At 38.8% G+C, this 17,903-nt stretch overlaps 1 protein-coding gene across 1 annotated transcript in view; it reads right to left on the reverse strand.

The window, feature by feature from the left end:
- EDA2R (ectodysplasin A2 receptor) overlaps positions 1-17,903 on the reverse strand; it is a 103,240-nt gene that overhangs the window by 14,638 nt on the left and 70,699 nt on the right. The window contains exons 3-4 of the mRNA XM_012106827.5: positions 2,393-2,571; positions 1,756-1,841 (exon numbers count right to left, since the gene is read on the reverse strand). Coding sequence (XP_011962217.1) covers positions 1,756-1,841; positions 2,393-2,571 — 265 coding nt within the window. The remainder of the gene's footprint in view (positions 1-1,755; positions 1,842-2,392; positions 2,572-17,903) is intronic.

Raw genomic sequence — 17,903 nt, forward strand, 5'->3', positions numbered from 1 at the left:
AAAGGAGTACGTCAAGGCTGTATACTGTCACCCTGCCTATTTAACTTATATGCAGAGTAAATCATGAATGCTGTGCTGGAGAAAGCACAAGCTGGAATCAAGATTGCCAGGAAAAATATCAATAACCTCAGATATGCAGATGACGCCACTCTTATGGCAGAAAGTGAAGAAGAACTAAAGAGCCTCTTGATGGAAGTGAAAGAGGAAAGCGAAAATGTTGGCTTAAAGCTCAACATTCAGATAACAAAGATCATGGCATCTAGTCTCATCAGTTCATGGCAAATAGATGGGGAAACAGTGGCTACTTTATTTTTGGGGGCTCCAAAATCACTGCAGATGGTGATTGCAGCCATGAAATTAAAAGACGCTTTCTCCTTGGAAGGAAAATTATGACCAACCTAGCTAAGTCATTTCAGTCGTGTCCGACTCTGTGCGACCCTATAGACGGCAGCCCACCAGGCTCCCCTGTCCCTGGGATTCTCCAGGCAAGAACACTGGAGTGGGTTGCCATTTCCTTCTCCAATGCATGAAAGTGAAAAGTGAAAGTGAAGTTGCTCAGTCGTATCTGACTCTTAGCGACCCCATGAACTGCAGCCTACCAGGCTCCTCCATCCATGGGATTTTCCAGGCAAGTGTACTGGAGTGGGGTACCAACCTAGACAGCATATTAAAAAGCAGAGACATTACTTTGCCAACAAAGGTCTGTCTAGTCAAGGCTATGGTTTTCCAGTGGTCATGTATGGATGTGAGAGTTGGACTATAAAGAAAGCTGACCATGGAAGAACTGATGCTTTTGAACTGTGGTGTTGGAGAAGACTCTTGAGAGTCCCTTGAACTGCAAGGAGATACAACCAGTCCATTCTAAAGGAGATCAGTCCTGGGTGTTCATTGGAAGGACTGATGTTGAAGCTGAAACTCCAATACTTTGGCCACCTGATGCGAAGAGCTCACTCGTTGGAAAAGCCCCTGATACTGGGAAAGATTGAGGGCAGGAGAAGAAGGGGACGACAGAGGATGAGATGGTTGGATGGCATCACTAACTCGATGGACATGAATTTGGGTGGATCTGGAAGTTGGTGATGGACAGGGAGGCCTGGCATGCTGCAGTTCATGGGGTCTCAAAGAGTCGGACATGACTGAGTGATTGAACTGAACTGAACTGTATACTGATACTGTATAACTGAACATTTTTATTTGTTAGTATTTTTCTGCATTTAAAATATTTTTATTTTAAAATAAAATAACATTAAAATAGTTAATTCTTTAAAAAGATATCACTCAAAAAAATGTGAGTTGACATATAGACAGTAGATAGACACAAATGATAGACATATAAATGGATAGTGATATGGGTACAGACTAGATCCTAGTACTTCAGCCTGTTCCCATTCCTAATCATTAGGGACTTCTATAAACTTCAAATAAATAATCCACAAGTGTACAAATGTTATAATTTATAAAGTGCTTCTAACCTATTATTTCATTAGAAATAGCATCCCACAAGGTATGAAGAACAACAGTTTTCATGACTTACATTTTTTTCAGATAAGGGAAATGAAGTTCAGTGAGTTCCAATGATTTTTAGAAGGTCACACAGAAAATATATTGTGAAACTATTATTTAAATGTAACAGATTCCCTTGACAATCTACCCTATAGGAAGGATTAGAAGAGGGTAGGGGAAGACTTTACTACCCCATTTTGCTGTCGTCCAATGGATTGGGGAAGAAAGGGGAGAAGAGAACTGGATACACACACTGAACTTCAGAGGTGGGTGTCTGTTTTGTGCACGGGATACATTCTTGATCTTGTAGGCCTCCAATACGTGTCTTTTGGTAGAATCTGTGGTCAGAACAATAAGAAATGGCAAGGTGATCAAACAAGCAATGTACTTGGATTGGTCTGTCTTGAACCATAGGCAGCTTCTAAGAGTCTCGCCTTCTAGGAAGCCATCTCTCATTCTGACTCCTCTTGAGTTCTCTGCCTCTGTGTCTGTTTCTGACTTATAATTCTAGACTCCTCACTTCTTCCCCCATTCATCAAACCCTATAGCCAAAAGGGGAACTGGTCTCACAAGAGAAGGAAACATTGCTTTGATGCCAACTGTTCCTAATTTTTTAGATCTACAGTGAGATTTACCTTGAAACTTGGGTCTGAGCAAAGTATGCCAGCATGATAAAAAAAGCTGTTTACAACTCATCTATAACTGACTGTGTGCTAGGCACTTTATAGAAGGATCTTGAGAAGATACTGTTTTGCTCTCATGGGAGCTTAACCTCATCATTATATGGACAGTTAGAATACTTCAACTAGGCTCTGAGAGGTAAGGGTCAGTGAAACCTCCAAGGGCTAGAGAAGGACCAGAGGAACTTGATCTCATACAGAAGGCTCACCTGGGCAGACAGTTCCCACAGATGGCATTAGAGGTGGCTGTACAATTGGCCTTCTGGATACGATTGATAACAGCACAGGTGATGCAAGTCTGACATCTATGGTGTCCCCAGCTGCTTTTGTATCTGCGGGGAGGGCAGGCTGTGCAGTATGCATCTCCACCCTCTCCATAACCACAATCCTGTAGAGAAATGTGAGTTATTAACATTACAGAAAATTTGAGAGAGGATTAGCTATGGGACTAGTGGACATTGCATAGAGCAACATTTTACAAACTGCAAGTTGCAACTCATTACTGAATCATGACATCAGTTTAAAGGTTTCAACCAGTATTGAAAGCTGAAATAAGATAAAATAAAATAATGACACCAAATATCAGAGTGAAGATCATGTATTAAGGCTAGGTATTTATATCAGTCATCATAAACTAGGTCAGTTCAGTACAGTTCACTTGCTCAGTCATGTCTGACTCTTTGCCACCCCATGAACTGCAGCACGCCAGGTCTCCCTGTCCATCACCAACTCCCTGAGTTTACTCAAACTCATGTCCATTGAGTCTGTGGTGCCGTCCAACCATCTCATCCTCTCTAGTTCCCTTCTCCTGCCTTCAATCTTTCCCAGCATCAGGTCTTTTCCAATGAGTCAGCTCTTCACATCAGGTGGCCAAAGTATTGGAGCTTCAGCTTCAGCATCAGTCCTTCCAATGAATATTCAGGACTGATTTCCTTGAGGATGGACTGGTTGGATCTCCTTGCAGTCCAGGGGACTCTCAAGAGTCTTCTCCAACACCACAGTTCAAAAGCATCAATTCTTCTGCACTTAGCTTTTTTTATAGTCCAACTCTCACATTTATACATGACTATTGGAAAAACCATAGCTTTGGCTAGATGGACCTTTGTTGGCAAAGTAATGTCTGCTTTTTAATATGCTGTCTAGGTTGGTCAAAACTTTTCTTCCAAGGAGTAAGCATCTTTTAATATCATGGCTGCAATCACCATCTGCAGTGATTTTGGAGCCCAAAAAGATACAGTCTGTCACTGTTTCCACTGTTTCCCCATCTATTTGCCATGAAGTGATGGGACCAGATGCCATGATCTTCATTTTCTGAATGTTGAGCTTTAAGCCAACTTTTTCACTCATCTCTTTCACTTTCATCAAGAGGCTTTTTTAGTTCCTCTTCACTTTCTGCCATAAGGGTGGCATCATTTGCATATCAGAGGTTATTGATATTTCTCCCAGCAATCTTGATTCCAGCTTGTGCTTCATCCAGCCAGCGTTTCTCATGATGCATTCTGCATATCAGTTACAGAGTGAAGTAAGTCAGAAAGAAAAACATCCATACAGTATAGTAACACATACATATGGAATTTAGAAAGATGATAACAATGACCCTATATGTGAGACAGCAAAAGAGACACAGATGTATAGAAGAGTCTTTTGGACTCTGTGGGAGAAGGCGAGCATGGGATGATTTGAGAAAATAGCATTGAAACATGTATATTATCATATGTGAAACAGGCTGCCAGTCCAGGTTCGATGCATGAGACAGGGTGCTCAGGGCTGGTGCACTGGGATGACCCTGAGGATGGGATGGGGAGGGAGGTGGGCAGTATGTTCAGGATGTGGAGCACATGTACACCCATGGCTGATTCATGTCAATATGTGGCAAAACCCACCACAATATTGTAAAATAATTAGCCTCCAATTAAAATACATAAATTTTAAAAAAGAACATTCTCAAACACAATACACAAAAAATAAACTCAAAATGGATTAAGGACTTAATTATAAGACTGCATGCCAGAAAACTCATAGAGGAAAACATAAGGAGAACACTCTATGATATAAATTACAGAAATATCCTTTTGGATTCACCTCCAGAGTAATGAAAATAGAAATAAGTATAAACAAATAGGACCTAATTAAACTTAAAAGGTTTTTCATGGCAGTAGAAACAATAAACAAATCAAAAAGGTAACCCATGGGATGGGATGAAATATTTCCAAACAATGCAACTGACAAAGGATTAATCTCCAAAATGTATAAACAGCTCAATATATATTAAAAAAGGCAAAGAACCTTGTCAAAAAAAAAATGGGGAAATTATCTAAATAGATCTTTCTTCAAAGAGGAATAGCGGATGGCCAAAAAACACATGAAAAGGTGCTCAACATCACTTATTATTGGGCTTCCCAGGTGGCGCCAGCCATAAAGGATCCACCTGTCAATGCAGGAGACACAGGAAATGCGGGTTCAAACCCTGAGTCAAGTAGATCCCCTGGAGAAGGGAATGGCAACCCATTCCAGTGTTCTTGCCTGGAAAATCCTGTGGATAGAGGGGCCTGGTTGGCAACAGTCCATGGTGTCACAAAGAGCTGGACATGACTAAGTGACTGAGCATTTTTGAAATTAATAACAACTAATTATTAGAGAAATACAAATCAGAGCTGCAATGCAGTATCACCTTACACTGGTCAGAATGACCATCTTCAAAAAATCTATAGACAATAAATGCTGGAGAGGACGTGGAGAGAAGGGAACCCTTTTGCGTTGTTGATGGGGATGTAAATTGATAAAGCTAATATAGAACAGTAAAGCTAATAGAGAACAGTATGGAGGTTCTTTAGAAAATTAAAAATGAGTTACCAGAAGATCCAGCAATGCCACTCCTGGGCATATATATTGCAAAAACCATACTTCAGAAAGATACTTGAACTCAAATGTTCATTGAACACTATTTACAATAGTCAAGGCATGGAAATAACCTAAATGTCCATCTACAGTGGAAGGTTAAAGAAATGTACATTTGCATAATGGAATATTATTTTGTCATAAAAATTGAGATAGTGCCCTTTGCCACAACACGAATGGAACTATAGATTATCATGCTAAGTGAAGTAAGTCAGACAGAAAAATACAAATACTATATCATTCATATGTGGAATCTAAAAAAATGATACAAATAAACTTATCAAGAAACAGAAAGGGACTCACAGACTTAGAAAATAAACTTATAGTTAAATGAAACGTTGAGTGGAGGGATAAATTAGGAGGTTGGTTTTAATACTATATATAAAATAGATAATCAACAAGGATCTACTGTATAGCACAGAGAACTCGTCTCAGTATTCTCTAATAACCTATATGGAAAAAGGATTTGAAAAATAATATATTATGTATATATGTATAACAAAATCACTTTTCTGTATATCTGAAACAAACACAACATTGTAAAACAAGTATACATGTAAAATAAATATTAATAACAATGAAATGAATTTGGGTATATTATTATTAACTACAAGCTTACAGAAATTAAATAAAATTAGCAAAGAATATTTGAACAATTATATACCAACATATTAGATAATCTAGATGAAGGGGGTAAGTTCTTAGAAATCCACAAATTACCTAAGTTGAGTCAATAAGAAATAGATAATATCAACAGAGTTATAACAAGGAAAGAGCGTGAATCAGTAATCATAAATCTCTCAATGTAGAAAAATCTAGGAAGAGATAGCTTCTCTACTGACTCTAACACACACTAAAAGAATTACTCCTAATCTTTTTCAAAATATACCAAAAAATTATACACATCTGTGTCTCTTTCCCTGTCTTGCATACAGGGTCGTCATTGCCATCTTCCTAAATTCCATATATATGTGTTAGTATACTGTATTGGTGTTTTTCTTTCTGGCTTACTTCACTCTGTATAATTGGCTCCAGTTTCATCCATCTCATCAGAACTGATTCAAATGAATTCTTTTTAACGGCCTATGTCTGACGCAGGATGCAGCATGCTTGGGGCTGGTGCATGGGGATGACCCAGAGAGATGTTTTGGGGAGGGAGGTGGGAGGGGGGTTCATGTTTGGGAATGCATGTAAGAATTAAAGATTTTAAAATTAAAAAAAAAAAAGACAAAAATACAAAAAAAAAATACCAAAAAATTAAATGAAATCTAATACCTAACTTATATTATGAGGCCAGCAATAACCTGATAAAATACCAGATAAAAACACACCACAAGAAAAGAAAATTATACACCAATATTCATCATGTATATTCACTTAAAAATTTCAAAAAATATAAGCATAATGAATCCTATGGCATATTAAAAGGATTACACACCAAGAGAATTTTATCATAAGCATGCATGGATGATAAGAAAATCAGTGTTAACATCATTCACTAATAGAATAAAGAGGAAAAAAAAGACATGATCATCTCAATTGCTAAATTAAACTAGAAATAAAAGGGAACTTCCCCATTATGGTAAAAAACATACACGAAAAATCCAAAGTTTATATCAAACTCAATGGTAAAATACTGACACCTTCCCCCTATGACAAACCAAAAGAACAGCCACTTTTACTACTACAAGTCAGCATCTTAATAGAAGTTCTAGCCAAAGTTATTATAGAAGGAAAATATATAGAATGGATACAAATTGGAAATAAAGAAGTCCCTGGACCACTAGGGACTCCCCGGAGGTTCAGTGGTTAAGACTCTGCACTTACAATGTAGGGGGTGAAGGTTCAATCCCTGATTGGGGAATTAAGATCCCATGTGCTGTGCAGCATGGCCAAGGGAAAAAAAAAGTAAAACTATATTTGTAGATCACAAGATCCTATGTGTAGAAAAATCCAATTAATCCACACAAATACCTACTAGTAAATTTTTATAGGCTAAATTATGTGCTGTGCTATGCTTATTCACTTAGTCATGTCCAACTCTTTGTGACCCCATGTACTGTAGCCTGCCAGGCTCCTCTGTCCATGGAATTCTCCAGGCAAGAATACTAGAGTGAATAGCTGTTCCGTTCTCCAGGGGATCTTCCCAACCCAGGAATCGAACCCAGGTCTCCTGCATTGTAGGTGGATTCTCTATCAGTTGAGCCACCAGGGAACTCCAAGAATACTGGAGTGGGTAGCCTATCCCTTCTCCAGTGGATCTTCCCAACCAAGGAATCAAACTAGGGTCTCCTGCATTGCAGGTGGATTCTTCACCAGCTGAGCTAGCAGAGAAGACCACAGAATTACCTCCCACCCCACAAATCATATGTTGAAGCCATAACTGTTTTAAGAATGTGACTGTATTTCCAAGCTGGAACATTTACAGAGATAATTCAATCAAAATGGGATGGTAGGGTGTATCCTAATGCAATATGACTAATATCCTTACAAGAAGAGATTTTTTTTTGGGGGGGGGGCAGTCCCAAGATGGAGGAGGAATATGATAGGAGGTTCACTTTCTCCTCCCAAAATACAACACAAGATCATCTGCATGTGGAGCAACTCCCACAGAACAACTTCTGAACACTGGCGAAAGACACCAAATGCCCAGAAATGCAAACCAATCTCCTCAGAATGAGGATAAAGATGAAAAGAGAGACAAAGGGTTTTGGGACAGGGACTCTCTTTGGGGAGGGAGTCATGAAGGAGAAGAAGTTCACACACAATAGGAAACCTTCTCAAAGGTAGGGTCAGTGGGAGCTTAGGAAACTCAGAGGGAAGAGCGAGAAAATTTCACCACAGAAATAGTACTGAGAAGAGGCTTACATGCTTGCATCCACAGACAGCGAGTGGGATCTGGGTGCAGAGGCATGGGCTGTGTCATTGGTTCTCAGGGAAAAGACCTGGGTTGAATGCTGTGAGGACACTCTGAGGGGGCTAATGTGACATAGCACAGACAGAATGGGGAAAACATGGGATTGCCAGAGAAACAAAGGACCATTCCCATGGGACAGCTCTAACGCCTCATTTTAATTCCTGGTGTGCTTGTACAATCAGAATATCAAAATAGGGTGAGCTTGCTGCCATTTACAGCCCAGGAAGCAGAGAGGCAGGTGTGCACCAGCCAGAGGCAAAAGGCAAAGGGCTGCTGCAATCTCAGCCCGAGACCACATCTGCTGCCAAGCTGTGAGCAGCCAGCCAGCCACTACCCATGTCTTCCTGGGATCCTGGAAAGCTCAGATCTACTGGAAGTGTCACAGCTTGAGACCAGCTCCTCTGAGGAGACTCATGGTACACCTGGGACTGTGACCTCACAACGCACCTGGGAGCCCAAATGGATTGGAGGTACACACCCATTGTGAGCTTTGGCAATCCCTGTGTGGTCCATCCATTCATACATGCCAGCAATATTCCTCCCTCTCCACAGCACAACTGAGCAACTGAGCCCTAATAAATGGCCATTCTTGCCCCCTCATGTCAGGGTGGAGATCAGACACTGAAGAGAGACTTGCAAGCAGAGACAGCCAGCGAGAGCAAAGAAAGAAGGAGGAACCACACAGAAATGGCAGGTGCAACAGATTAAAATCCTGTAGGCCTTCCTAGATATATCAGAAGGCCTTCTGAGTGAGCAACTCAGCTGGAGCAGGAAAAGAGAACATTCATTTCAGTACCACCGGATACATACTTTCCACCTCCTATAAATTTTTTATTATAATTTTATTTTAATTTTTTATTTTGTTATTTTAAAATTTTAATTCTTTTTTCTTTTTCCTCATTTTCCCCGTTTCTTTGCCCCCCCTTTTTAATTTTTTCCCTCGTACTGTCCTATATGTTTCTTTATTATTCCTTTAACTTTCATTTTTACTCTTTTATTTTTCTAAAAAAACTTATTTTAAAATAAATTCTTTAAAAATGTGCTTGATTTTGTTTTTTATATTGTACTTTTGAGAGTCTAATTTTTATTCTAGGTTTTCAATTTTTGCATTTTGATCTTTTGTTATTAGTTTTGTATCTTAAATTTCTAACTTTTTAGTATTCATTTTCACTTAGGGATTTGATTATTGGCTTGATTGCTCTCTTCCCTTTTGACCCTCCCTTTTTCTCCTCTTTGTCACCTCTTTCCCCCTCCTCCTTCTTCTCGATATAACTCTGTGAATCTCCTAGGATGTTCCTGGCTGTGGAGAGTTGTTTCAGCATTAACCTATGGGTTTTGTCTTCAGTTAGGTGTGGACTGAGAAGTAAAAACCTGAGGCAAGAGGCTCAACTCCAGATCTTTGGGCCATCATAGAAATCCTGACCCCAGGAAACATTAAGAGATGAGAGTCCGCCCAAAAGCCTCTATACCTCTACTGAAACCAAGCACCACCCAAGAGCCAAAGTTCCAGTGCAAGACTCCCCATGCTCATCCTTCAGCAAAGCAGGAAAATAACCCTGAACATTAACAGACAGGCCGTCCAAAGCCATGCCAAACCCAGAGACACACCAAAACTCACTACTGGACACTGTACTGGCCTTCAGAGAGATGAGATTCAGCTCCACCCACCAGAACACAGACAGAAGTTACCCCACCCAAGAAACCATCACAAGGTACTAGTCCAACCCAACCCAGAAGGAGCAGACTCCACAATTAAGAGAAACTACAACCTTCCAGCCTGCAGAAAGGAGACCCCAAACACAGAAAACTAAACAAAATGAAAAGATAGAGAAGTATCCAGCAGGTGAAGGAACAGGATAAAACCCTACCAAACCAAACAAAAGAGGAGGAGATAGTCTACCTGAAAAAGAATTCAGAATAATAATAGCAAAGATAATTCAAAATTTTGAAAACAAAAGGGAGATACAGATAACTAGACTAGAGACACAGATTGAGAAGGTGCAAGAAATGTTTAACAAGGGCCTAGAAGAATTAAAGAACAGCCAGTCAACAATAAAAAACACAATAACTGAGATTAAGAACACTCTAGAGGAAACCAAAAGTAGAATAACTGGTGGAAGAATGGATAAGTGAGCTAAAAGCAGATGGTGGAAATAAATGAAGCAGAGTAGAATAAAGAAAAAAGAATAAAAGGAAATGAGGACATCCTCAGAGAGGCTAACAGAGGCGACAATGTTAGGCACCCCAACTTTTGGGGTGTCCTAGAAGAAGAAGACAAAAGGAAAGTGTAAGAGAAAATACTTGAGAGATAATAGTCAAAAACTTCCCTAAAATGGGGAAGGGAATAGCCACCCAACTCCAAGAAGCTCAGAGAGTCCCATACAGGATTATCTCAAGGAGAAACACACCAAGATACATATTAATCAAACTAACAAAAATTAACCACAAAGAGCAAATATTAAATGCAGCAAGGAAAAAGCAACAAATAACATACAGGGTGATCCCCAAAAGGCTAACAACTGAACTTTCAACAGAAACTCTGCTGGCCATAAGGAAATGGCAGGATATACTTAAAGTGATGAAAGGGAAAAACCTACAAGCAAGATCACTCTATCCAGCAAGGGTCTCATTCAGATGTGAAGGAGAAATAAAAAACTTTACAGATAAGCAAAAACAAAGATGATTCAGCACCTCAAAGCTGGCTCTTCAACAAATGCTAAAGGGAAACACAGACAAAGTCAATAAAAGGGAATCCAAAACAATGAAGTAAATGGTAATGAGATCATACTTCTCACTAGTTACATTAAAAGTAAATAGGTTAAGTGCTCCAAACAAAAGACACAAATTGGCTGAATAGATATAAAAATAAGACCCTATATATGCTGTCTACAAGAGACTCACTTCAAACTTAGGGGCACATACAGATTGAAAGTGAGGGGCTGGAAAATACTATTTCATGCAAACAGAGATGAAAAGAAAGTGGGAGTATCAATGCTCATATCAAATAAAATAGACTTTAAAATAAAGACTCTTATGAGAGACAATGAAGGACACTACATAATGCAGGGACCATTCCAAGAAGAAGACATAACAATTATTATTATATATGCACCCAACATAGTAGAACCAAAATACATAAGGTAAATGTTAAGAACTATTAAAGGGAAGTTCATCTTTTAGTATCATATCTTTTTGCCTTTTCATACTGTTCATGGGATTCTCAAGGAAAGAATACTGAAGTGGTTTGCCATTCCCTTCTCCAGTGGACCACATTTTGTCTGAATTCTCCACCATGACCCGTCCATCCTGGGTGACCCTACATGGCATGGCTCATATCTTCATTGAGTTAGACAAGGCTGTGATCCATGTGATCAGTTTGGTTAGTTTCCTGTGATTGTGGTTTTCATTCTGTCTCCCCTCTGATGGATGAGGGTAACAGGCTTGTGGAAGCTTCCTGATGGGAGGGACTGGCTGTGGGGAGAACTGGGTCTTGCTCTAGTGGGCAAGGCTATGCTCAGTAAATATTTAATACAATTTTCTGCTGATGGGTGGGGCTGTGTTCCCTCCCTGTAGTTTGGCATAAGGCCAAACTATGGTAGGGGTAATGGTGACCTCCTCCAAAAGACTTATGCCAGTATGATGCAAACAGTTGATCCATTGGAAAAGACTCTGATGATGGGAAAGATAGAAGGCAGAAGGGGGAGAGGACAATAGAGGACCAGATGGTTGGATGGCATCACTGACTCAATAGGCATGAGTTTGAGCAAGCTCTGGGAGATGGTGAAGGATAGGCAAGCCTGGAGTGCTGCAGTCCATGGGGTTACAAAGAATCAGGCACAACTGAGTGACTGAGCAACAACAAAAATAAAGGGGAAATTGACACTAATACAATAATGGGGGGGTGAGGGGCTTTAATACTCCAGTCACACAATGAACATATCATCCAGACAGAATGTTAATAAGAAAACACAAGCTTTAAATGATACATTGGAACAGTTGGATATAATTGATATCTATAGGGCATTTCACACAAAAACAATGGATTTTACCTTTCTATCTCAAGTGCACATGGAATATTCTCTAGGACAAATCATATCCTGGGCCACAAATCAAGTCTTGGTAAGTTTTTAAAAAACTGAAATCTTTTCAAACATTTTTTCGGATCACAGTGCTATAAGATTAGATATCAACAGTACAAAAATAACAAACACATGGAATTGTGTTCACTATTCAGAAAAACCACCCTTCTGAATAACCAACAGATCAGTGAAGAAATCAAAAAGGAAATCAATATCTGCATAGAAACAAATGAAAAAAAAAAAAAAGACAAGTCAAACCTATGGGATCAGTAAAAGCAGTGCCAAGAGGGAAGTTTATAGTAATACAGTCTACCTCAAGAAACAAGAAAAACTTCAAATAAATAACCTGACATTATACATCAAGCAACTATAAAGAGAAGAAAAAAAAAAACCCACTACAGTTTAGTAGAAGGAAAGAAATCATAAAGATCAGAGCAGAAATAAATGAAAAGGAAATGAAGGAAAATATAGCAAAAAACAATAAAAGAAAAAATTGGTTCTTTGAGAAGATAAAATAGAAAAAACATTAGGCTAACTCATCAATAAAGAAGGGAGAAGACTAAAATCAATAAAATTACGAATGAAAAAGAAATTACAACAGACAACACAGAAACAGAATCATTAGAAACTACTATGAGCAATGATATGCCAACAAAATGGACAACTTGGAAGAAATGGAAAATCCTTAGTAAAGTATAACCTTTCAAAACCGAATCAGGAAGAAATAGAAAATATGGACCAATCAATCACAAGCATGGAAATTGAAACCATGATAATAAGTTTATAAACAAAAGCCCAGGACTACATGGCTTCACAGGAGAGTTCTACCAAAAATTTAGAGAAGAGCTATCCTGCTCAAACTTTTCCAGAAAATTATAGAGGAAGGAAAACTCAAAAAATCATTTTACAAAGCCACCATCACACTGATAGCAAAATCCAACAAAGATACCACAAAAAGAGAAAATTACAGTCCAATATTACTGATAAACACAGATGCAAAAATCATCAACCAAATCTCAGCAAACAGAAACCAACAACATATTAAAATCTTCAAGCATCATGATCAAGTGGGCTTTATCCCAGGGATGAAAGAATTCTTCAATATATGCAAATCAATCAATGTGATATACCATACTAAAAAACTGAAAGATAAAAGTCATACAATTATTTCAATAGATGCAGAGAAAGTCTTTGACAAAATCCAAAGCCCATTCATGATAAAAAAAAAAAACTCTCAAGAAAGTAGGTACTGAAAGAACAAACTCAATATAATAAAAGCCATATATACAAACCCACAGCAAACATTATCCTCAATGGTAAAAATTTGAAAGCATTTCCTCTAAAATCAAGAACAAGACAAGGGTGCTTTCTCTCATCACCACTATTCACCATAGTTTTGGAAGTCCTAGCCATAGAAATCAGAGTAGGAAAAGAAATAAAAATAATTCAGATTGGAAAAGAAGTAAAACTCTCACTGTTTCCAGGTGACATGATTCTTTATGTAGAAAACCCTAAAGATGTCACCAGAAAATCACTAGAGGTAACCAATGAGTATACTAAATCACAGGGTATAAAATTAATACCAAGAAATCCTCTGCATTCCTATACACTAATAATGAAAAATCAGAAAGAAAAATTAAGAATCTCATTCACCACTGCAACAAAAAGAATAAAATACTTACAAATAAATTTAGCTAAAGAGAGAAAAGACCTGTATACAGAAAACTACAAAATGCTGATGAATGAAATAAAAGATGAGACAAATAGAAGGAGAAATATATCATGTGCTTGCATTGGAAGAATCAATATAGTGAAAATGACTATATTACCCAAAGCAATCTATAAATTGAATGCAATCCCTATCAAACTACCAATGGTACTGTTCCCAGAACTAGAACAAATCATTTCACAATTTGTATGGAAACACAAAAGATCTTGAATAACCAAAGCAATCTTGAGAAAGAATGGAAATGGATGAATCTATCTTCCTGACTTCAGACTATAGTACAAAGCAACAGTTATCAAGAGAGTATGGTACTGCCACAGAAACAAAAATATAGATCAGTGGAACAATGTAGAAAGCCCAGATATAAATCCAAAAACCTATTGAAAACTTATCTTTGACCAAGGAGGCAAAAATATGCAAGAGAGTAAAGACAGTCTCTTCAACAAGTGGTGCTGGGAAAACTGGTCAATTATATACAAAAGAATGAAACTACAGCACTTTCTAACACCATACACAAAAATAAACTCAAAATGGATTAAATGCCTAAGTGTAAGACCAGAAACCATAAAACTCTTAGAGGAAAATATAGGCAGAGCACACTATTGACATAAATCACAGTAAGATTTTCTATGACCCACCTCCCAAAGTTATAGAATTAAAACCAAAAATAAACAGATAGAACTTAATTAAACTTAAAATCTTTTGCACAACGAAGGAAAGTATAAGCATGTGAAAAGACAACCCTCAGAATGGGAGAAAACTATAACAAATGAAACAGCTCACAGAGAATTAATCTCCAAAAAATAAAAGCAGCTCATGCAGCTCAATGCCAGAAAAACAGATAACCCAATCAAAAAGTAGCTGAAGACCTAAACAGACATTTCTCCAAAGAAGACATTCAGCTCAGTCACTCAGTCGTGTCCGACTCTTTGCGACTCCATGAACTGCAGCACGCCAGGCCTCCCTGTCCATCACCAACTCCTGGAGTCCACCCACCCAAATCCATGTCCATCGAGTTAGTGATGCCATCCAGCCATCTCATTCTCTGTCGTTCCCTTCTCCTCTTGCCCTGAATCTTTCCCAATATCAGGGTCTTTTCCAATGATTCAGCTCTTCGCATCAGGTGGTCAAAGTATTGGAGTTTCAGCTTCAACATCAGTCCTTCCAATGAACACCCAGGACTGATCTCCTTTAGGATGGACTGGTTGGATCTCCATGCAGTTTAAGAGACTCTCAAGAGTCTTCTCCAATATCATAGTTGAAAAACATCAATTTTTCAGTGCTCAGCTTTCTTTATAGTCCAACTCTCACATCCATACATGACTACTGGAAAAACCACAGCCTTGACTAGATGGACCTTTGTTGGCAAAGTAATGTCTCTGCTTTTTAATATGCTGTCTAGGTTGGTCATAACTTTTCTTCCAAGGAGTAAGCGTCTTTTAATTTTATGGCTGTAATCACCATCTGCAGTGATTTTGGAGCCCCCAAAAATAAAGTCAGCCACTGTTTCCACTGTTTCCCCATTTATTTTCCATGAAGTGATGGGACCGGATGCCATTTTCTTAGTTTTCTAAATGTTGAGCTTTAAGCCAACTTTTTCACTCTCCTCTTTCACTTTCATCAAGAGGCTCTTTAGTTCTTCTTCACTTTCTGCCATAAGGGTGGTGTCATCTGCATATCTGAGGTTATTGATATTTCTCCCAGCAATCTTGATTCCAGCTTGTGTTTCTTCCACTCCAGCGTTTCTCATGATGTACTCTGCATAGAAGTTAAAGAAGCAGGGTGACAATATACAACCCTGACATACTCCTTTTCCTATTTGGAACCAGTCTGTTGTTCCATGTCCAATTCTAACTGTTGCTTCCTGGCCTGCATATAGGTTTCTCAAGAGGCAGGTCAGGTGGTCTGTATTCCCATCTCTTTCAGAATTTTCCACAGTTTATTGTGATCCACACAGTCAAAGGCGTTGGCATAGTCAATAAAGCAGAAATAGATATTTTTCTGGAACTCTCTTGCTTTTTCCATGATCCAGCAGATGTTGGCAATTTGATCTCTGGTTTCTCTGCCTCTTTTAAAACCAGCTTGAACATCAGGAAGTTCACGGTTCACGTGTTGCTGAAGCCTGGCTTGGAGAATTTCAAGCATTGCTTTACTAGTGTGTGAGAGATGAGTGCAATTGTGTGATATTTTGAGCATTCTTTGGCATTGCCTTTCTTTGGGATTGAAATGAACACTGACCTTTCCCCGTCCTGTGGCCACTGCTGAGTTTTCCAAATTTGCTGGCATATTGAGTGCAGCACTTTCACAGCATATTCTTTCAGGATTTGAAATAGCTCAACTGGTATTCCATCACCTCCACTAGCTTTGTTTGTAGTAATGCTTTCTAAGGTCCATTTGACTTCACATTCCATGATGTCTGGCTATAAGTGAGTGATCACACCATCGTGATACAGATGGCTAATAAGCCCATGCTCAGCATCACTCATATTACAGAAATTCAAATCTAAACTACAATGAGGTATCATCTCACACTGGTCAGCATGGTCATCGTCAAAATGTCTACAAACAATAAATGCTAGAGAGGGTGTGGAGAAAAGGGAATCCTCTTATACTGTTCATGTGAATGCAAACTGATGCAAGTAGTATGGAAAACAATACGAAGATTCCTTAAAAAAATAGGAATAAAACTATCACATAACCCAGTAATACTACTATTGGGCATTGAAAAAGACACATGTACCCAGTATTCATTACAGCACTGTTGACAATTGCTAGGACTTAGAAGCAACCTAGATTTCCATCTATAGATAAATGGATAAGGAAGTTTTAGTATATATACATGATGGAATATTACTCAGCTATAAAAGCGAAAGCATCTGAGTCAGTTCTAATGAGGTGGAGAAACCTAGAGTCTATAATAGAATGAAGTAAGTCAGAAAGAGAAAGACAAATACCATATATTAACACATATATATGAAATCTAGAAAGATGGCATCAATGATCCTATGTATAGGGCAACAAAGGAGACACAGACATAAAGAACATATTTTGAACTCAGTGTGGAGAGGAAGGGTGGGACAGTTTGAGATATTAGCATTGAAATGTATACATTCAGTTCAGTTCAGTTCAGTTCAGTTCAGTTCAGTTCAGCTCAGTCGTGTCCGACTGTTTGTGACCCCATGAATTGCAGCACGCCAGGCCTTCCTGTCCATCACCAACACAGACTCACGTCCATTGAGTCAGTGATGTAATCCAGCCATCTCATCCTCTGTCGTCCTCTTCTCCTCCTGCCCCCAGTCATTCCCAGCATCAGAGTCTTTTCCAATGAGCCAACTCTTTTCATGAGGTGGCCAAAGTACCGGAGTTTCAGCTTTAGCATCATTCCTTCCAAAGAAATCCCAGGGCTGATTTCCTTCAGAATGGACTGGTTGAATCTCCTTGCAGTCCAAGGGAATCTCAAGAGTCTTCTCCAACATCACAGTTCAAAAGCATCAATTCTTCGGTGCTCAGCTTTTTTCACAGTCCAACTCTCACATCCATACATGACCACTGGAAAACCCATAGCCTTGACTAGACGGAACTTAGTTGGCAAAGTAATGTCTCTGCTTTTCAATATGCTATCTAGGTTGATCATAACTTTTCTTCCAAGGAGTAAGCGTCTTTTAATTTCATGGCTGCAATCGCCATCTGCAGTGATTTTGGAGCCCAAAAGAATAAAGTCTGACACTGTTTCCACTGTTTTCCCACCTATTTCCCATGAAGTGATGGGACCAGATGCCATGATCTTCGTTTTCTGAATGTTGAGATTTAAGCCAATTTTTTCAGTATCCTCTTTCACTTTCATCAAGAGGCTCTTTAGTTCCTCTTCACTTTCTGCCATAAGGGTGGTGTCATCTGCATTACCATATGTAAAATAGATAACCAGTCCGAGTTTGATTTATGAAGCAGGGCACCCAAAACAGGTGCTTTGTGACAACCTGGAGGAATACGGTGGGGAGTGATGTGGGAGGGGATTCAGGAAAGAGGGGACACATGTATGCTTATGGCTGATTTGTACTGATGTATGGAAAAACTGTCACAATATTGGAAAGTAATTATCC

The sequence above is a fragment of the Ovis aries genome, chromosome X (genome assembly GCF_016772045.2).
Source record: "Ovis aries strain OAR_USU_Benz2616 breed Rambouillet chromosome X, ARS-UI_Ramb_v3.0, whole genome shotgun sequence".
NCBI lineage: Eukaryota > Metazoa > Chordata > Mammalia > Artiodactyla > Bovidae > Ovis > Ovis aries.